This window comes from Pantherophis guttatus, chromosome 5 (genome assembly GCF_059756535.1).
Source record: "Pantherophis guttatus breed Tessera chromosome 5, ASM5975653v1, whole genome shotgun sequence".
Classification (NCBI taxonomy): domain Eukaryota; kingdom Metazoa; phylum Chordata; class Lepidosauria; order Squamata; family Colubridae; genus Pantherophis; species Pantherophis guttatus.
In genome coordinates this window covers 25,334,476-25,356,548 of record NC_142067.1, presented here as the reverse complement: position 1 = coordinate 25,356,548, position 22,073 = coordinate 25,334,476, and the positions used below count along the sequence as shown (strand labels likewise).

The 22,073-nt window shown below is 35.6% G+C and overlaps 1 protein-coding gene across 5 annotated transcripts in view; it reads left to right on the top strand.

Moving 5' to 3' along the window:
* HMGB1 (high mobility group box 1) overlaps positions 1-22,073 on the top strand; it is a 23,706-nt gene extending 1,633 nt beyond the window's left edge. For 3 of the 5 annotated variants that reach the window (XM_087894739.1, XM_087894740.1, XM_087894742.1), the window contains 5 exons: positions 2,378-2,437; positions 18,310-18,471; positions 18,653-18,798; positions 18,913-19,087; positions 20,221-22,073. In XM_087894739.1, the coding sequence (XP_087750865.1) occupies positions 18,322-18,471; positions 18,653-18,798; positions 18,913-19,087; positions 20,221-20,397 (648 nt within the window). In that variant the 5' untranslated portion in view covers positions 2,378-2,437; positions 18,310-18,321 and the 3' untranslated portion in view covers positions 20,398-22,073. Of the gene's footprint in view, positions 1-164; positions 231-2,377; positions 2,438-13,981; positions 14,207-18,309; positions 18,472-18,652; positions 18,799-18,912; positions 19,088-20,220 lie in introns of those variants that run through there. The other 2 variants (XM_087894738.1, XM_034410909.3) reach the window with 2 other exon arrangements.

The window sequence follows — 22,073 nt, the reverse complement described above, 5'->3', positions numbered from 1 at the left end:
CTTCTTCAGTTATATGGTATCCTTTTTGTGCTACTTCTAGCAAACTTGTAGATATATTCCAAGTGTGGATGTGTTATAGATTTGTACAAAAGCATTATAATATTGACAGATTAAGTTTAAATTCACAATTACCTCCCAGCACTTGTATTGTGTCTTTTTCACAGCAGGAGCACAAGCGAAGCAACATTTTTTGTTGATCTATCTGCCATAAACTCAAGATCCCTTTCATGGTCAGTTATTCTTACTTCAGTATGTATGTGAAGTCAGAATTTTGCTCTAATATGCTCACTTTATATTTATTTATTCTAAACCATGCTTGGCATTTTAATATTTATTCTTTCACAAATTATTTTTGTTTAGTAATTCTTAATAAGCTGATGTTGTTTGCGAACTTAGTCATCTCATTGCTTATTTCTGTATCCCAATTCATGTGTTGTGCTAAGCCAAAATGTAATTTATTTGGTTTTTAGCTTTATATATTGAGTAGCTACAGATATTGGTTTATAAACCATAGTCAGTGTCTTAAGAGTATCATGTGAATCCCATTAATTGTGCTTTATTCAATAAATCATTTATTTAAATGTATTGGCTACCCAACTCCAGTGTTCATATGGAATTATATGAGCCATGGCTTTGTGTATATTTGTATCTGGCCCTAGTGATTTGGAAACATTGATCCATTAGGATGTATGAAACCAGCCAATTTGTACTTTTTTCAGTAAATAAATATATAATAAAGGAATTTTTAAAGTTGTGAATTGTGAAAGGACTTATATTTGCCCTCAACTCACATCCATTTATTTAACAACTGTTCAAAATTACAATGAAAAAAATGACTTTTTACAACTAGTCCTTGCACTTACAATGGTCACTGTGTCCCCATGGTCATGTGATCAAAATTTGGACGCTTGGAAATTCGACGTGTATTTACAATTGCATCCTCCAGGAGTCATGTGATCACCATTCTAACTTTCCCGGGTGCTTCTGAAGAGCAAAGTCGATGGGGGAAACCTGATTAATTTAATGATGACATGATTCACTTAACTACAATGATTTACTTAACAACTGCAGCAAAAAGTTGTAAAATTGGATGTGACTCACTTGACAGCTGCACTTAGCAATAGACATTCTGATCCCAATTTTGGCTGTAAGTCTAGAGCCACCTGTATGTATACAAAAATCATATTGATTCTTTGTTAGGAAAATTTCCTGTTTGTGCTTGATAATTTCTATATTCATCTATTTCAGGAGTAATTCACTAGGTCATCTAGAAAAGACATTAAGTAATCAGTCTGTAATTTAGTGGATTCTGATGTTCCCAGATTTGCTGACATGACATCTTTTTATTTAGAAGTGCCACTGAGTTCAGCATAAATATACAATTATAGTCTTAGTTTGGACCTATCCAACTAAAATATGGCAGAGTAGTATTTTTGTTATTTATCTGGAATTGTTTTATTATTATAGTTAGTCCTTGGTTTACAACAATATTTGGGTTGTTAAGTGAGTCTTAAGCAATTTTACAAATTTTTTGTCATTATCAAATCACTGTGGTTATTATGTAAATCATGCAGTTGTTAAGTGTATCCAGTTCCCCAATTGACCTTTGTTTGCTGGGAACTTCTGGGAAGGTTTCAAATGAAGGTCACATGACCCCAGGATGCTGCACCCATTGTAAATACATGTCAATTGTCAAATGTCCAAATTTTGATCACATAGCCATGGGGATGCTGTGAATGTTGTAAGTGTAAGGACCAGCCATTTTTTCAGTGTTGTTGTAACTTTGAATGGTTACTAAATGAATAGTTGTAAGTTAAGGAGTACCTGTATGTAAGGCCCAGTTTGGTATAGTGATTAAGATATCAGGTTAGAAACCAGGAGACCGTAAGATTTTAAAACAGGATTAAATTACAATAGGCTAATTCTTGTAAAATATCAATACAATCCCATATGGGATTACTGACAGCTTCTAATAACTTCAGTGGGACTTTTCCCCTACTAGGTGAATGTAAACATTTCTCCAAAATGGTCTATTTGCTTCTTGGAGAGAAAATTGGAATTAATGCGACCACTGAATATAAACAATTTATACGGATACAAATTTTGCTGCAACAAAGTGCAGTAAACACATGTTTCATAAATGGTTAATATGTAAATCAGTTGTTTTATTTTAAAGATTCATATTCCTTTAATAAGTTGATAACTTTATCATAACAAGTGTCTGGTGAGGTGGACTGTAATCCATGAAGGTGTGTGCTGTAATACAAGTATCAGTCAATAAGATGTCAGAAGACTTTTTACTTGAAAGTAATATCTTGAAATGTCTTTGTTTCCATTGGGATTTGTACAAATAAATTGCTCATTCTTTCCTCTATAGATTTCTATATAGAACACGAATGGAAAAAGAAATTTAAGAGTAAAGCCAGATGAATGGGAGGTAAGAAAAAAGGTAATTATTTTAAGGTAAAGAGGAATTTTTTAAAGGTAAAGGAAATAAAATAAAATAGAGACAATAACAAAAATAAAAGTATAACAACAATATTACATTCACCAGGCAAATGCCTGTTTTAAGGAACAGCTGATCTTCCAGTTCACTTTCAAAGGTATCCATGCTTTTTAGCAGGTAGCAATTTATACCTCAAGCCAGTCCCTTGTTTTCAACATTGCCCTCTATTATTCTTAGTAAATTTAAGATGATATTCCCTCCCCTCCAAATTCACAATTAAATGTTTTTTTTTTGGGAAAATCTAGATAGATAAATAGACAGACAGACAGACATTGTATGTTGGTATTTTTGGTCTTCACTTTTATATGTATTCATTTATTAACTCTATTTCTTATTCCAAAATAACATCTAATAGGTCAGTTTGTCCTGAAAAAGTTGGATGACACATTCCATTCCACCTGAGGGTTTATGCCGTTCTTACTAAGAAGACAAAAAGGATTGATAAGAAAAATAATTTTATAGTTTTGCAGATTTATTAATAGGGAATCTAAATGGATCTAGGAAGAAAACTTTAAAAGTAATCCTCTATTTATTTACTTATTTGATGATTGTTTGATGATGATCGATTATTTATAACTTTCCAATCTACAAATGTTGCTTTAAAAAACTTGATCTTGCAAACAAAATTGTGCATACTTTTTCCCCTTTCTTTTGTAATCCTTAACAATTATTTTGAAATCAGTAATGCATCTAATGCATTAAATGAATCTCTAGGGGAGGTTTAGGAGCCATAGGTAGAGCTTGGGTGGTAATATCTTCTAAATTCTCCTCAGTTACTTCTTGCTTTTTTCTTCAATAATCCTGCTTTGCAAACTGATTATACTGTTGTCTTCAATGTTCTTTTTAAAGTAAAACAGAAACCAAAGCAGGTGGGATATATATGTGATGTAGGATGCTTAGTGTCATTTGTTGAGATGCATGGCTACAAAAATTAAATAGTTGGATTATTTTTATGCCAAGTACCAAATATAGATTGTAGGTTGCCAATTTCTGTTTTCCATCTTTGGATGGATAGTATTGACTCTTGGATAAGGAAAAACAGAAGCTAGTCAGAGATGTTTTTCTAACTAAAATCACACAATGGCCAGCTAAACGAAAAAGCAGTAGTGAACATATCTAATTAGAATTTTCACATTCTGGAATCTATTCCTTTGTGAGAGGTTAACAGGTGTGTGTTATTTCAGTGTCTAGAAAATATAATTAATATAATTTAAGCTATGCAGTACAATATCATTGATTCAGGTTTATCTCCCTTACATTTTTTTTATTGTTTTCAATTTGTATTATAATTTTTTTTTACTTTCTTCTCAAAAACAGATAGGAAGATTTAAGTATGAAGTAAAAGATTATGCAATTTTAATTATTTTTACATCAAAAAGAAGATATCACAGTACAAATACATAGTGGTGATACAATTGTGTATAATAAATAAATAAAATACATGCAGATTAATACCTGACGCTGAGCTTGTCGATCAAAAGGTCGGCAGTTCAGCGGTTCGAATCCCTAGTGCCGCGTAACGGGGTGAGCTCCCATTACTTGTCCCAGCTTCTGTCAACCTAGCAGTTTGAAAGCACGTAAAAAATGCAAGTAGAATAATAAGGGACTTTGGCATTTAGTCATGCCGGCCACATGACTACGGAGACGTCTTTGGACAGCGCTGGCTCTTCAGCTTTGAAACGGAGATGAGCACCACCCCCTAGAGTCGGGAACGACTAGCACATATATGCAAGGGGAACCTTTACCTTTTAATAATAGAAAGCAAAGAGTAGTAATAATCGAAGATTCTCACTAGTTGACAAAAAATTAACTCCCTCCCGTGTATCTCTCCCAAGGAACTGTTTTGGGAGTAGGTCTTTTCAAATTCATGAATGAATGGTTTTTCTGGATTTTCTGGCAATATGACACATTATTTAAAATAGCTAAAAGTGAAAGATAATTCAAGCAGTCTCAAAAAGGTCTTTCAAAATTTAGGGAATGCGTATTTTAAACACACACCTTTTCCCAATTTAAATAAATACAGATAGGATCTGATTTGTCAATGACCGACCAGGAAAGGAGTAATGAGGTTCTGGTACATAATTTTATTAAAAACTATAACTGCTGTTCAACTGTACATTTCATGTTTGGCTTCTTGAAAAAAGGGTAAAAAAAGTAGCTGCTTGTATTGTAGTGCCTGTATACAAATTTATTGTGCAGCTGTTCTTGGAATAGTATATACAGATCAGTTCACTAACCCCAAAAATAACATTATAAAACTGGAGAAAATGCCAAAAAGAATGACCAAAATAACTTAGGAGCAGGAACAATTAAGGTCATAGGCTGTAAGAGTATAGCATTACTCACTAAAAATAATATCTAATTAAATTAAGATTTGATTAGGGACAAAAAAAAAATCTAAAACTGCTCACTTTGATGTTTTCATGGTGACACAATATACAATTATTCCTTCATGGAAAGATACTTTTAAGAAATTGTGCAAAAAGAACTATTTGAAATACCAACTTTTCTTCTGTTAACATTACTGTACAATAATACAATATTACAATAATATAAGCCGCCAGAGTTACCCTGCGGTAACCAGGGTGGGGAATAAATTGGATAAATAAGTATAGTGGTCTGTTATATTTGTGGATTTTATGTCAACAGAAAACTGGGAAACTTTAAACATACATTTGATGGAAAACTTGAAAGTTGAACAGAATAAAACTCTTAACAGAAGTTTATGTCACCAAAAGCAGTTCAGACTTCTCATATAATTTGGAGCGTTTTCTCTTCCTAATTAGAGAAACTTTTCTTCAATTGCTGCTATTAGTCTTTTTGAGTTTTGTGAGATTTCCAGTACAGGTATTGCATAAAATAAATTATGAAATAGCCACATGAATTACATAAAATTCATGAATATCTAATACATTGTTTCATAATATTATGTAGTTGATGCTAAAAATAGTAAAAACAGTCTTTAGATAAGTAATAATGAACTGGATAAAGCTAATAAGCTAAACAATAACATAAATAAAACAGAATATCTAGGAATAAATTTATGAGATCATGGATGTAATACTTGATTTGTACTGGATATGAAATTTGATGTGTCCCCATGGTCCAGAGTTTTCAAGAAGTTGTAAATGCCTAGCATTTGGGACTTGATATGTTAACTTATTCTTCTCTCCAAAGGGACATCTATATGTGAAATATTAGTTAACAGTACAGAGATATTTTGTTTTTTTACTATATACATTGTTTTAATTTGATTGCTCTATCAGGTATATATGCAGTCAGAGTCTACTACAGCCTAAGAGCCCAAAAAATAAATACATATAAAAGTAAATAAATCTATTTGAAAGTTGGTTGTACTTCTAAATCCACTTTTGCTTATTGATATACATGTAATGTGAAATGTTTTTGTCTCCTTTGTTGTAATACTACTTGCCACAATTTCAACAGTTATCCATATGTTGTAATACTGATTAGACTCACAAATTATGTTAAATAATGTAGCTTGTTTGGATTTGTCCAAGTGCATTGTATGAATCTAGATACTATCATTTATAAAATCTGGTCTGTAGACTTAATGTAATTTATGAATCTAGAGCCTACAGCCTTTTCAATAATCCATGTAAAAGAAACATAAATTAATGCACAATGTGGACCCATTATACTAATTCCTGTGTTATTTAGAAGGCTGCCTTTGAAAATTTTAACAAATGTCAGTACGGTGGTCTTTGCTTAATGACCACTTTTTCACTGTGTATTCAAACTTTCAACAGCCCTGAATGAGTGAAATGTGATCACCATTTGCAACCTCCTTTGTTGATTCCCTACAAGCAAAGTCAGTGAGAAAGCTGGCAAGAGGTCACAAATGACTACATCTATTAGCAATGGAAATTCCAGCCCCAATTCCCATCATTCCATCCTTTCGAGGTTGGTAACCTGAGGACCCAGATTGTTGGGGGCAATATGCTGACTCTGTAAACCGCTTAGTGAGAGCTGAAAGGCACTGTGAAGTGGTGTATAAGTCTGAGCACTATTGCTATTAACCGAGAGTTATGTTTGTTAGAAAGCAGAGAATAGGTTCCTTCAGACATACATGTGCGTAGGTCTAAACTATTATTATTTAAATTTGTATTCTTTCTTTTTACCTTAGAACCAAAACTCAAGAAACATAACTGTGTTTAACTGCATTTAATTAAAGTAATAACACAAATTGATACCATATAAGTAACTCATCAAAAGCTCAAGAAACATTACAAAAACGATAACTATATATAATTGCATTTAATCAAAGTAACAACACAAACATAAAATAATACCATATAGTAACACATTTAAATTGTTCAAAAAAGTAAATAAAAAAAGATGCATCTTGATATATTTCTTGAGTGTAGACTAAATGGAGAGTTACAGCAACTCTAAAAGGAATTCAGTCCAGGAGAAATTCTGCTACAGATCTCATCCTGTGTGTCCAAAAAAATAAGAATCTATAACAGATCTGTGATAAGCCCTTCCTAATTTTTGTCCCTCAGATAGCCATTGAAGAATTTAATGATTACAACCAACATCAAGCCCACAAAACAATTGGCCAATAAAAAGATTTTTCAGCAAACATGTTGACAAAATACATTTCCCTGTTATTATTCTGACATTGATGTTTGCTTTTGCATGTGGATTTTAACAAAATCAAATTACTGGTAACTGAATGCATACATGCCAGTTTGTAGTGGTAACTAAGGTGCTGGCCTAGAAACTACAAGACTCTTAAATTGTAGTTCCACCTTAGGCATGAAAAAGCAGCTGGATGACTTTGGGCCAGTCACTCTCTCTCAAACCAGTCCTCCTCACAGGGTGGTTATTGCTGGAAAAAAGAAGTCGAAGGAGTTTTATGTATGTACACCATCTTGACTTCTTTATAAAGTAATAAAGATGAGATAAAAATCTAATAAAACTAAATATTTTAAAATTAACAAAATTATGATAGCCTGGGTTTTTTCATTTAATGACCAAACACAACTTGAAAAAGAAACACAATATATGGAAACTGTATGACAATGTTTCATAATTTATTAATTACCATAATAAATATGTTCAGTTTGACAGACTATTTTGGAAAACTTACCTGTGATTCCCAGAAAGTCCTCCTTTTAAGTATAATTTAAAAGAGCTTTCTTTATAGGTCAAAAGTTACAAAACAAATTACTTTGTCTTTGGTAATAGGTTAAAAGTTATAAACAAATTGCCCAAGCCTTTCAGGATCAATGCAACACAAAATTCTTGTAAATTTTTACAGTATCAGTACTGATACGGTGACGTAGTGATATGTGTACCGGTATCACTGGTTACAATGGGACATGTTTTTGAATATGCATGTTTAGAGAAGTAATTTAAGATGAAAACAGCTTTACATCCTCAGGCAACAGATGGCCTCAATGTGGACATCCTGTTTTGAAAAACAATGTATACACAGGATAGGTTTTAGACATTTTTCTAAAACATTACTGAATTTGAGATTTTGATGGGTTATCAAATATTTCACGATTTAAGTTTTGTGTTCTCTTCTGTTTTTCCTCTGACATTCTAGATGTGTTCATGAAAACCTATTGTTTCATTCAAGCCTTTCTTTTGTGAATGCCAGGAATGGATATTCATTGTATTTCATTTCTTTTCCTGTCCAATATAATATATTTTATGTTAAATATTTACAGATCTTTAATGTTTGCATTTAAAGAGTTTCTATTAGCATTAGGAATTTCTGCAGACATAAGAGTAGGGCCAGCAACAAGTCCAGAGAGTGAATAATCAATAACATGTATACCTGTTCTGTCAAGATGACAGGAAGAAAGCAGGTACATGCCCTGGAAATTTTATCATTTTTTGCAAACTGGGCTGGAAGCACTAATTTGAGAGGCCACAAATTAAGCTTTCAGTGGCAGTGACTGCTGTGTCCAAAGATAAGTGTATTTCTGGGTGGAGACTAGTTGGCATCCATCATGAGGAAAACTGGAAGTCAGCATGAGCAGTAGTGGAAATAACAAACAGCACAACTTGACAATGAGATGGGAGGCATATAAATTTAATAAATAAAGTGCTGCAGGAAGACAAAGAACGATAAATGGAACAAGAAATGAAAAATTGTGACTGGGAATTAACTGAGTACCGGATGTATAGGTAGGTGAATGGACTCCATTCCGCCTGATTTTATTCAAGGATTATAGCTTGGTGTGAATAAGTAAAGGGACTTAGTAAAGGGAACATTGGAGGTATGGCAAAGAAAGTGATGAAAAGGACAGTTTAATTTCTTTGGTGGGAGATGAGGAATGGAGAAGAAAGGCTCCCGCTCAAAGTGAGAGAACAGGGAGGGCTCCCAACTTTGGAATGAGATGAAAATTCACTGGAAAGGATGGGTTAGAGGTGTGTGCTATAAAAGAAGTAAAATTGAGGGTGTTTTGTTAGATGAATGTAGGAAAGTGTGAAAAGCAGTAATGGGTTATTACTGAGTAGCTGAGGGAGATATGGGAGGAACTGAGGATGAGCTGTTATAGAAGAAAAGAGATTGGCATGTATGATCATTCCCCAATTCTAGCTCCCTAATCTCAACTCAATATACAGTTAATTAGATTATTACTATCACATTAGCTTTACCCTCTTTCTATCACTGCTTGTACAGCTCTCCACTTTTCTTCATGGAGGTGGGAAGGAAACAATAAACTAAGTATTAATTTTAAAAGAAGAACTTATTTGCCCATCTTTAAGAGGCCATTTTTGCACCTGGCTTTATTAAATGATTGTTGTCCAGTCTCCAAATTTTCTTTTCTAGAGAAAGTTGTTTAAAAGGTGGTATGGTAGCTACAAATAATTCTGAAAGAAATGGGTTATATAAAGACTTTTAAGCCAGGATGCTTAGGCATGTGATAAAAATCATACTATTTGGTCTCATCAGTGCCCTCTAATAGAATGGGGTGGTGGGAGCATGATTCTCCTCATACTATTGAATCCTTCAGTTTTCAATATTATCAACCTTCCAAATTGCTGTGTTTCTGTTCAGTTATGGTTCCATTCCTTCCTACCTGGGCAATGTCAGTCAATGATTGTGCAAAGGAGTATTCCCTGGAATGGGGATTCTGATTACAGTCACTCATGTTTTTGACATTTCTTAATTGGCCTACTGCAGCACATTGTATACGAAACCCACCTAGAAATTTCAGATGGTACAGAATATGATTGCCTGTTACTAATGGATTAAACCATGTACAACCTTTTAATCCCTATTTAATGTAAGCTGTACTTGTCTACTAGTTTATTTCTGGATGCAATTCAAGCTGCTGGTTAATGTCTATATGGCTTGGAACGTGGATATCTTTGATGCTGTACACTCCAAATAATGGTAGCCCTCGAATTATGACTATACTTGAGCCCACAATTATGGCCGTTAGTTATGGTCATATAGTGGGTCAGATATCACCGCAACTGATTTTATTATCTTTTTTACAGTGGTCATTAAGCAAACGCCGCAGTCATTAAGTGAACACATTCGCTATGTGGTGGGTTTTGCTGGAAACACTGATTTCCAGCAAAACATTGTAAATTGTGGTGATGGAACATTGCAAATGGCTGTAAATGCAGGCTGGTTGTCAAATGCCACAAATGTAGTCACCTCACTGGAGGGTAGATGTCAGAACTTCAGATTTATGTCATAAATCCCTTTTGGGGTCTGTCATAACTTCAAAGGATCACTAAGTGACCAGCCATATGTCAAAGACTATCTGAATAATCTGCACCAATCAGATATGTTTGGTAATCCCAATAACTAGGAATTCTAGTGGGAAGGGAGCTCAAAAATAAGCATTCTCTTATGAACCCCACTTCCTCCTGTGGAATAATTTGTCTGATAGTAATTTGGACCTTCCCCTTATAAGACACTTGTAAACAGTTGGCTATTTTAGAGAGCCTTCTGGGAATGATGATATAATAATAGAAAATATCTAGTAAAAATATGAAATTATGCAAGATTTGTGTCGGGTTCCAAGTAATAAATCCATAGCAAGCAAGACTCCGAGGCATGTAAATTCCTCAAAAAATACTTTTATTTGGAATTATCATATTGGCACGTATTTGGTGAAAACCGACTCTGAGGTCTCCTGCGGTTTTCACCTAATTAAAAGTTTCCCTACTTTCCCCCAGAGATTAGAATGGGCCCTAATCTAACACTCTTCCGGAAGGCGCTGAAGACCTGGTTCTGCCAGTGGGCCTAGGGAAACCAGAGCGGAATGGAGTCCATTAAATGGCTTGTGTGATGTGCTGTCACCATGGCAGGGGATGGGGATGATTTTATTATATTAATTTATTTGATTCCTTTTTATTAGTTTCATTGTTTTAAATGAGGTTTTATATTTTGTAAACCGCCTTGATTTGCCATGTATGAATAGGTGGTGATATAAATTCAATAAATAAATACTTTCTCAAAACAATCAGTCACATGGTCCAATCACAGAACGGGCTGGAAACCAGGTGGCATCACTCCGCCTTCTTATGACCAGGTGTGAGAAAGTCCTTGGTTCCCAAGAGAAAATATGTTGTTTTGGCTATATGTTCCCTTCAATTCTCCCATCTCTATCCCTCAGCTCCAGTGGGGCAACACTGAAGCGGTCAAAATGGCTTCAGTTAGGTCAGGTTCACAGTTGACAATTTGTGGAAAATTTTGATTATGATTATATACAACATTATTGTTTTGCTGGAATTTCCTCCATCTTGTAATTTGGTTTGATTGATGTGTAATGGAAGTTATAGTCAATAAAATATATTAATGAACTATACCCAGTAGTAACATAAAAACTCCACAAGTGAAGAGAGCACAGCAGTTTTGCTGGTGACAACTTCTAATCGCTGCATATTACAGACTCTGACCCCAATATTGTTATCATTTAGATATAGGTGTCTATGAAATAGAAAAAACCTTGGTGCACTAAAAAGTATGTTTTATCTTGGAATTCTGAAAACAATTCTGGATTAGTTTTGCTCCAGCCAAAACAAAACCTGGGTTATTTTGATTCCAGGTTTTGTCTGAGAAAGAATCTGGAAGAGTAGTGCAAGATGATGAGGACAAGGCTGATGCAAATAGTACTGCTCCTAGTTTCTTCCTCTTTCACATTCCCAGTGTGTCAGCCTGATTTCCCTTGCCTCCCATTTGTTGCTATTGTACCTGAATTCAAGTGCAGCATACCACTACTGTTCCTTTCCTTTAGTTGTCATATGCCTGCCCAGTCCATTTGTCCTTCTCCCCAACTTTCTTCCCTGTAGCAGCCTCACATATGTCTTCCTTTCTCTTAGCTGTGACTGTTGGGCTTGAATTTAGTAGTTCTTAGTAGATTGCCTGTCCACAAATAAGGAAGAATTCATCTTGTTAGCCAGGGAAGTTTACCAACAGGGGTATAACAGTTTACTATATAGGTCTCTATATACTGTACTATACTGTATTTATTGATTTTGGTCGACCATTTTGACTATCCCTGAGCTTTCAGGGCAAGGATGCAGATGGAAAGATGTTAATTTAGGCCTCTGAGACTATTCTTCCCAGGTTAGGTAATTCCAAAATGGTAAAATATACTGTGTTTCCCTGACAATAAGACCCTGTCTTATATTTTTTTGAACCCTGAAATAAGCGCTTGGCCTTATTGCCATGCGCTCAAAAGCCCGATTGGGCTTATTATCAGGGGATGTCTTATTTTGGGGGAAACAGGATATGGAAGGCTGCAGACTTAGATTCAGATTCTAACTCCAAGGCCTACTACTGTTAGGAGCTAAATTAAGCTTATTTTGCCTTTCCATATCCAGGATTTATAATTTAAGAGGTATTGTAGTTTGATCAGAACTCATGGACAGGAAAATATTTAGTAATAGGATGTTGGGAGTTTATCCAATAGGGTCTGGTTCCAGATTAATAGGAATTAGCCAGAATTTATTAAGGGAACCAGGGACATTGGATAAAGTTACTTTATTTAAAAAAACTAAAATTGCTAGCAATCACAAGGTTCTTGAAGTAAACCAGCCTCCATCCAGAGGATGGCATTTGGGACATACTTGGAGATTTAGAGCACTGCCTTCAGGAATTTACATTGAACCTTTCCAAGGATAATATTAAGGATATACTATAGATCTAACAATTTTTATATACTGTAGGATTTAGCTTCAAATAACTAGATGGTCACAAGTACAAAGCTTTCCCTTTTTACCTGGAAGAAATTCAAGATACTTGAAGCAAATTTTTGTTTATCTCGATTTGAACTGGACTGTTTTCTTGCTTGGGGCATTGAAAACTCCCCCATCTCCCATATTTAAAATATTGGATATGTTCAATCATAATTCCGTGGATATGGACGAAGTGAGAGTAAAATAAATTGTTAAAATCATATGTAATGCTTTGGATTACCTATCCAAACTACTGCAGAAGTCTTGGATTTTGCATATGGAAACATATTAGCTATTGGAAGCAAGTGGGAAGTGTGGAAAGCCAAATCGTCAATGATAAGTCATTCTAGAACTACTGCATTTTGCATTTTGAGCACAAATTTTGAAAACTAGAAGTCTTTATATTATAAAATTAGAATATAACTTCATTTTCATTGTGCTTATGAAAAAAAAGCAAGTACCCATATAGCAAGTTTTAATCTTTAAAATAAGACTTGAAGTGGAATCTCAGTGTACCTTCTGTGAATAAGAGTCTTTAAATCCACAGCTGAGCTGCAGGTCCACAGTGAGAATTTGAATGACTATAAAATATAAGGATTTCAGAGATTTCCTATTTAGGTCATGTTATATGCTGTCCACCTAAATAAAGTTTATGTAAAAGCTTGTCTTAGGATATTTGTATAAAATGTAGTTTTCAAAAAGTATTAAGACCAGAATTTTATAGTAACAATATGTATTTCGTGTGTAGATGTGTTCCCCCAGAGTTTATAATAGACCTCAGTTTATTCATATAGAAAATGGGATTATTTTGTAAGATTGGATCAATTATTTTGGATCTAATGAGGTAAACTACCAAATGTATTTAGCTGGCAAGTTATGTATACTTAAGATCCATGAGCCGCTTGGTTAAAGTTAGCACAAGGGCATCACACTAAATATTCCCTTATTTTTGTTTTCTGTATTTAATAACAAGGACTGGTTTGGTGTTAGGAGTGTTTTTAGAACCCTTTACTCAGGCTTCAAAAGGGTTTATTTGACGGTGCGGATGACGGTGCGGCTAAAGCAGTAAGGCTCCTTTTGCCTGCACTGAAAGTTATGCCATTGCCTATGAACCGCTCTCTTCATACACTGTACTAGAGCAGCAGTTTCAGCCTCAGAGCTGTACATCCCGCCTCAGCCATCTCTCTTCCACTCATTTTTACATTTGCGCGCCCTTTCAATCCCAAGTGACGTATCTCCCGCCGCGACCAATCGGCAGTCTCTTCTGGTCAGGACAATGGAAGGTGTTCCTCCAACCCGCTTAGCTCCTGCCTCGGCGGCAGCCAATGACAAGAAGCCTGTGTTGAGAGTAATGTTACCAGTGCCGAGAAGAGTGAGGAGGCTGCGTATCGATCCAGCTCACAGCCATTGCAGTGCATTGGACTACATACTAGATCCAGGCAGCCGTGGTGGCCAGTGTGAGCGTGTTTGCGACTTGTTTGAACTGCGGTTCTTGAGTGTACGAGAGTGTGGCACAGGGTAAGTATATTGCGGGTCCTCGGCTAAGAAGCCAGCCTGAGTTGAGGAGGCCGACGCTCCCAGCCTGGCAACGGTGAGGCTTTGGGGTGCGAGGGGCAGGATTCGTTCCTCACAGCCACACACACAAAGGGGGGAAATCGGGCTGGGACCGAGCACACACTTTCCCTCGTCACCTCGGGAGGCGGAGGAGGGTGGCGGGAAGGCGGTTAAGTCATTAAAAATAAAACCGCCTGGGGAGTTTCGAGAAGTGGGGGAAAAGGGACCATAAATCCTGGGACTCCCCCCCCCCTTCCCCGTCGTGCCCCAAAATCCCCACAGTCACGATCGGGATCGACGCCGTAAATCCGTGTAAATGGAGGAAGAGGACTCGGATCCGTTTTAGCCCGGCAAGCGAGGCGGCGGAAAAGCGGTCCAAGTGTGAATAAGCTGCTTACATAGCACGGCGATACAGAGCCATCTAGCCATTGCTGCAGCGTCTGTGAAGGGTTGGTTGGTTGGTGAAGGGGGAGGGAGGGAGAGAAAGCGGCGGACACTCCACACGGACGCCGTGCTCGGTCGAACGAGGAAGGGGGGGGGAAGAAAAAAAAAAGAAAACGGGAGGAAAAAATGGGGAGTGGGCGCGGTGTGTGTGTGTGTGTGGTGGGGGGGTCGCCTCGCCCGCCAGGAAGCCCCGCGATGCTGAATTGCAGGAGCGTTTCTGGGCGTTGCTGGCCTCGGGGCGATAAATCACCTCGGGAACTGCGCTTGCTGTAACATGGCTGACGAGAGCCGTGTGTAGAGCAAGAGAAAACAAGGCGAGAGGAGGGCTGGCTTGCGCGCAAGGCAGGGAAGGGGGAGGCGCGGACGGGCGGGGGCGCAGTTCAGGGGAACTTTTTCAAGGCGCCTTTTCTCCCTGGGCGAGAAAGAGCGCCGGCGACCGTTTAAAAGTCCAGATCGGCCGCAGGTGAAATTTTTTTTTTTGGCCTTTATTTTTTTTTTCACCCCCCCACCGCAACCCCCCCTCTCTTCCCCCGCCCCGGACTTAATGGGGCTTTTTAAAAAAAATAAATAAAAATAAAACTGAACGGAGAGGTTCTGGCGGGCTTCAGGAGAAACGAGACACTTCTCTCTCTCTTCCCCCCCCCCCCCCCCGTTCGCATTGCTTGCAATGGCTGAGTGTGTGCGCCAGAGTACAGAGCGCACCGACACACACACACACACACACACAAAGGGAAGGAAGGAGCCATATTCTCTTATGAAGCAGCGGCCATTCCGAGAAGCGGCCTCTCTTCCTGCTGCAAAGGCAATGCACGGGCTTATAGAGGCGCCGCCAAGCAGCGGGCAGGGCTCGGGGTCCCGCGCACCCGCTGCCAGCCGAGCCTTTCCGCCGTAGCGAAGCTTCCGCGAAGCGCATTTCAAGGGGACTTTCTCTCATCAACAAGGCGTTTGCACAAAATGGAAGGAGAATCGCTGCTGCCGGTGGTGACCTTCTTAAGCAGAAGCCTGCGCCATTATAAAAAAAAAAAAAAAAATCCGCCTCGCTTCTTCGTGTAATACTGAAGCACATGGAATTTAGAAGGAGCCCCTCGGTTTTACGGTTTTAGCTGTGGTGTCTGCGTCCTTGTAAAAGAATGCCTATTAGTTATTAGGCAATTTTTTCCCCTCAACCTTTAAAAAGAAAAATACCCGCACGTGATACTTCACTTGCCCATAATGTGGACTTCTCGTTACTTTATTGCCCAGCTTTTTTAAAATTACATACCTGACTGCATTACTTAATAAAGTATGTTTAAAATGCTTATTATGGTGTGATTATTTTTCTACTGTACTTTTAAAAATGCCTTGTATTATAGGATGTAAATTAACAAGTAAAAGTTTAAGATGTATTACACTTTTCGTAGTGTATGTTTGGAATATTTAAAATAACATTTTCTTAGAGTAAGGCAAATTAAATATAGTAACCTCTTTATATATTTCTCTTTTTTCCCCTATTTTTTTTATTATTGAGTCCAATTATTCAGATATCCTTATTTATTCCTGAGAGTTTTTCTGACCTCTATTTCCATATAGGCATGAGTACTTGTTTGTTTACCTGAGAGAAACTTTAGACTGGACATGTTTAGTTAGGAAAAAAAATATTTTTGTGTCCACAGGCCAAACTGATAGGAAATTGCTTTTATGGCAATACTGGCCAGAACTACATTTCCATATTTAAATTATGCAAATTAAGGCAGAAGTGCTTCTTGAATACCTAAGAACACTCAGAACAGTATTTTTGCTCCTTAATAGAAAAGTTTAATGCAAATAAGAAAAACCATTTAAACACTTGAAAAAAACAAAATACTTAATTTAAATTATACACATTAATTTAAATATTGCTGAATCAAATTTAATGTCTATCTAGTAGGAAACTACTGTAGTTATATATTTTTAAGCCCTTAGTAGTCTAATTCACACGGGGGCAGTTTTTTATTGCTTTACCAACATCTTTTTCTAAGTGTTGGTGGCAGCTCAGAACTCAATTGTTTTTAAGAAGTAGAACTTCTCTTTTTGGCTCAGTTATAAAAGCCTGCAGAATTACATTTGTCATTGCCTATTATGTAAAAATAATGATAGAACGCTTCACAACCCTTTTTTTTTTAATCCACAATTTTCCTAACCAGTTTTAATATTCATAAGCTTGTTTTGAAGTGGCACATAGAAATTCCTGTCTTATGAATATGCTCACTGTGCTTATGTGCCTGGAAAGGTCCATAATACATGCATTCCCCTCTGACACAATGTTGTAGAACTCAGAAAAATTATATTCACATAATCCAGAGAATAGGTGAAGTATTAGCATGTCAGTCTGGTTTGAAAACATCTCCAGAAATGTTGTGGCTGGTCTTAATCTGCCAAAAATGTTCTGGCATTCTAAAATGTGGCATGCCCCTTCACAGACAGTGACCTGTTTCCATCTGTTGGTGAAATTGGTTGTTGCACATGAAATTGGATAATTTAGTACCAATTTAGTATTTGTGATTAAATACCACACCATAAGAAGGTTGAGTAAAGGACAATGTTTCTGCATGAATTTCATGTGGACAGATCTCATATATGAAAGGTTGTAAAGGAACATGGTAAAAAAAGTATTTGATTTAATTTTATACATGGAAGAAGAAAATGAAAAATAGAGTACTTGATATGAAATATAGGAAATAGCTGGGGCAGATTTTTTCAGGTAAATGTACATACATACCTGTGCATGGAGGATAGTTTTGGGTTATTATATAACAAGGTATGCTTGGCAATTTAGTTTGAAAGAAACAAAAGATTCAGAAGTTGTAGATTTTTTGACTTCTAACCAAATTAGTAGAAAATATTTTTTCCTCCAGGATTTAGATCAATTTATGTTATGTCATAAAGTTTATAGATATGTGTTATGTATACACATTCCTTGCAGTTAAGGAAAACATTTTGAAACTAGTGTAACATTTTATGATAATTTGTATAAGCCCAGGCTGTTTGAATTCTTATCAGTAAAAATTAATATGCATCCTGTAACATAATTTTTGTAAATGGAGCATTTGTCACTGATAATATCTTCATTATTCATCTCCAAACTGGTGCTGGCAACTACAGCACCAGGAATCTAATGTACAGTATATGCAGACTTCTGAGATTCTCCTTTCCTTACATCTCCAGAGGATTTCCCAATATTTGCTACAGATTTGCATATATTGCTATAACAATATTTAATTTCTTGATCAGGAAACATTTCCTAGGCTAAGGGCTATAGTTGACATTTGTTTTCCAGGGCCACATTTCAAAAGATAGTGGGCAGCAAAGACATAAATTAGATATATAGACATAAATTAGATATATATTCTCTGGTCATGCATTCTAGTATTTTTCCCTTCTGTCAGAAGGGAAGGGTTTTGGGGCTTTGCACATACTTAAGGAACTAATGCATTTCTAGACTAGATAATATTCAGAGAAGGTTTGATTATAACTTAAAATAAATAGTTGTCCCCAAAGTCAGAAAAGAGTGCTGCTTTATCTCAGTGTAAATTTGACCATTCTTAATCAAATTACTTACTATGAAATTCAAAATAGTTTGACAAGAATTTCAATTTGTCTTTTAGAAATCTTCAAAAATGGGCAAAGGTGATCCTAAAAAGCCAAGAGGTAAAATGTCCTCGTATGCCTATTTTGTGCAAACCTGCCGGGAAGAGCACAAGAAGAAACACCCAGATGCTTCAGTGAATTTCTCAGAGTTCTCAAAGAAATGTTCAGAAAGGTGGAAGGTACTGTTTGCTAAGATGATAATACAAAGCACAATTATATTAATATAATTTTAAAATTATCATTTTTGATTATTTGAATGTCATTTTAAAATATTTTTATTCATAAGAGTTTCCATTCCAAACTAGAAGGGACGATAAACTTTCATTAAGGATGCTTTTTGGTCATGTTTTATATGTATAGACTATGTCCGCTAAGGAAAAGGGGAAATTTGAAGATATGGCACGAGCTGACAAGGTTCGTTATGAAAGAGAAATGAAAAGCTATGTACCCCCAAAAGGAGAGTCAAAAAAGAAATTCAAGGATCCAAATGCACCAAAGAGGCCTCCGTAAGTAGATTTTTATAGTTTGTATATATGTAGTAGTATTACACTGAATTGTTTTGAAGCTGCTATGTAAAATTCATTTGTTAAACCTTAATTGTTCTGTAAATTTATTTTCAGTTCGGCATTTTTCTTATTTTGTTCCGAGTATCGTCCAAAAATCAAAGGAGAACATCCTGGTCTTTCCATTGGGGATGTTGCAAAAAAACTTGGAGAGATGTGGAATAATACATCCTCAGAGGATAAACAGCCCTTTGAAAAGAAGGCTGCTAAACTGAAGGAGAAATATGAAAAGGTAAATTATAAATCCATTTTAACCTAATAAATTCCAGGCATTTATTATCAGGAGTATAGCCATGTTTGTGCATTTTTTTCTGGAGTATTGAATACTTTCTCTCTTCATACTAAAATTCCAATTTGGTGGAAAAAACAAATCAGTGCATTTAGTCTTATTTGCTTTTTAGTGAAATGGGAGTTCAAATCCCACCTTAGTCATGAAAGCCAGATGGGTGACTGGGTCAGTTCTTCTCTCTCAACCTAACTCACTTCATAGGGTTGTTGTGGGGAAAATAGGAGAAAGGAATATTAGGTATGTTTGCCACTTTGAGTTATTTGTAAAAATAATGAAGGCAGAATTTAAATAAAATATATTTTTAAATGAAACTGGAGTATTAGGAAGACTAGTGGTAATTTTTAAAAGTAATTTGGATTAATAATTACATCTTGTAAGCAACTTTAATAGATTCATAATATTATGGCTTTACTGCATGTTGATTAATGTAAAATATTAGGATCCTATCTTAGAAATCCTATCTTCTGTAAAATAAGTATTTATTGAATTGTCACAATCATAATAGGAATTTTATGAATTTGGAACGTAAATTTATGGTACTGCCAAAATATACTATATAAGACCACTTTTAGTTGTGGGATTATAGCACATGGTTTGTCCCCTTGTTTCAACTGGGGATAGGGACTAGGGAAGGACTGAATAACATGAATGATGACTTGGTATTAGCATGATGAATTTATGAGTTGAGCATCAACACTTTAGAGTACTCAGAATATTTGTCAATATAAAATGCAATTTAGAATATGAAATTGGGGCAATGGAAAAAAGTTTTAAAAAACAGATGAAGCAAAAATGAATTACTTGAGAATTGGCTTATTGGGTTTTACTATGCAGTTCAAAGGAATATAGTTTATACATGCTGAAGGTGGCACCATCTACTCTTTAAGTGAAGTGTGTGAAAAGTTGAATTCTTTCATTAAACTTTATTAACTGCAACCAGCTTTCTGTGACATCCAAACATGTTTTACGTTTAGTTACAATTTTGACTTATGTGCATTTAAACTGAATAACTATTGATCCCATTATAAACGAGTTTATGTTGTGTAAACAAAATTCTTTTTGCTTTTCAAACCAAGGATATTGCTGCATACCGAGCTAAGGGAAAGCCTGATGCAGCCAAAAAGGTAGCTCCTAAGCCTGAGAAAAGCAAGAAAAAGAAAGAAGAGGAAGATGATGATGAGGACGATGAAGAGGACGACGAGGAAGAAGAGGAAGAAGAAGAGGAGGACGACGAGGAAGAAGATGATGAATAAGTCTTTTAGATCAGATTTTCTTGTCTATAAAAGCATTTAACCCCCCTGTACACAACTCACTCCTTTTAAAGAAAGGAAAAAAAATTAAGCATAAGGCTGTGTAAGATTTGTTTTTAAACTGTACAGTGTCTTTTTTCCTTTTTCTTTTTTTGTATAGTTCAAAACTACCAAATATGTCTTTTGGTAGACTTGTCCTTTAGTGGTATCTCAGTGGCCACTAATGTTGCCTAGTACAGAATGGGGGTTGTAAATTGGCATGGAAGTTTAAAGCAGGTTCTTGTTGGTGCACAGCACAAATTAGTTATACATGCAGATGTAGTTTATTATTCATCTTGAGTTGTCTGCCTCATAAAATAATAGTTGTTCTGTTAACTAAATACCACTCTGTAATTGCAAAAAAAAAGAAAAAAAAGTTGTAGCTGTTGACATTCTGATTGCTTCTAAGTAAATACATTTTTAAAAAATTTAGTATTGTTGTCCTTTTAATAGGTGCCCTTGTAAAGTCAACATTTCCCTTTTTTTCCTCTGGAAACTTTAACTTTTTATGTTTTTGCCCGTTTGGGATCACGTCAGAATTTTGTCTCTTCATGTAATAAGTTGATAGAATGATAACAAGAGCTTTGAGCAACATGCCCTATATAATCATGATAGGGTAGAAAATAAATATATACCGGAATATGCAAAACATGTTTTTCCCCATGTAACTGGTCACAATAAAAAATGTTCTTAACCAATTTGTATTTGCTCAGCTTTTGCTATGTACAATATTCTACTGAGTTGTATAAATTTGCCAGTTTTGGAAGGATGAGAATTAAAATACCATTTCTGTGGCATGAAGTACTTCCAGGAGAAAAATAATTTAGAATGCTTCTGCGACCACTAAATATATTCTCACTTTGATCTGCAAGGAATTTACATGTATGACTTCATTGGCTAGTAGTAAGTTGAATTTGCAAATACTTTAATACAGAGGAGAGTACTCTAAGCAGGTAAAGTTAAATACTAAATTACTGTAATCCTTTTAGGATACCATGTCAAGTGATGATTGTGGGCTTTATGCCGTGGATACTCCTGGTAGTAAACCTCCCACAATAAAATACTTTACTTTGCTAATGTTTTTTATAAGTGATACCATTGATTGATTTGTATAAATTCATGTTTTCAATCCACTACTAGTTTTAGCCCATTTTCAAAATTTTGTATTGTCTCAAATTAAAATGAGATGTATCTTTTTCTGTTCTCTTTTATAACATTTTTGATGTCTGCCCATTTTGTAAGTTAAAATAGCAGTAGGGGGGGAAGTACATTTTTTCCATTTAGCTGTGAAATATAACATGGTATTCCAACAACCTCTGATTTGATAAAATATAGATTGCTTTGAAAACCAAAGTTAAATTTTTTGCATTTTCAATAAAAATGCTGGCAGTTATGAACTCGGCGGAATAATCTGGGGATTGATTGAGAACTCTGTAGTTATGAAATAATGGTGCCAGTGTTTAAAAAATAGCATTCTTGTAATTTTACACACTTTTTTGATGGAGTATTGTTTTGTTATACAATTTTGACTTTTAAGATTCTTACTTCAATTTTGCATTTGTTTATGTATAACCTCAGGAGAATATTGAACATCTGATTTCCTGGTTGATACTAATAAAATAATAATTACAGAGGTTTTA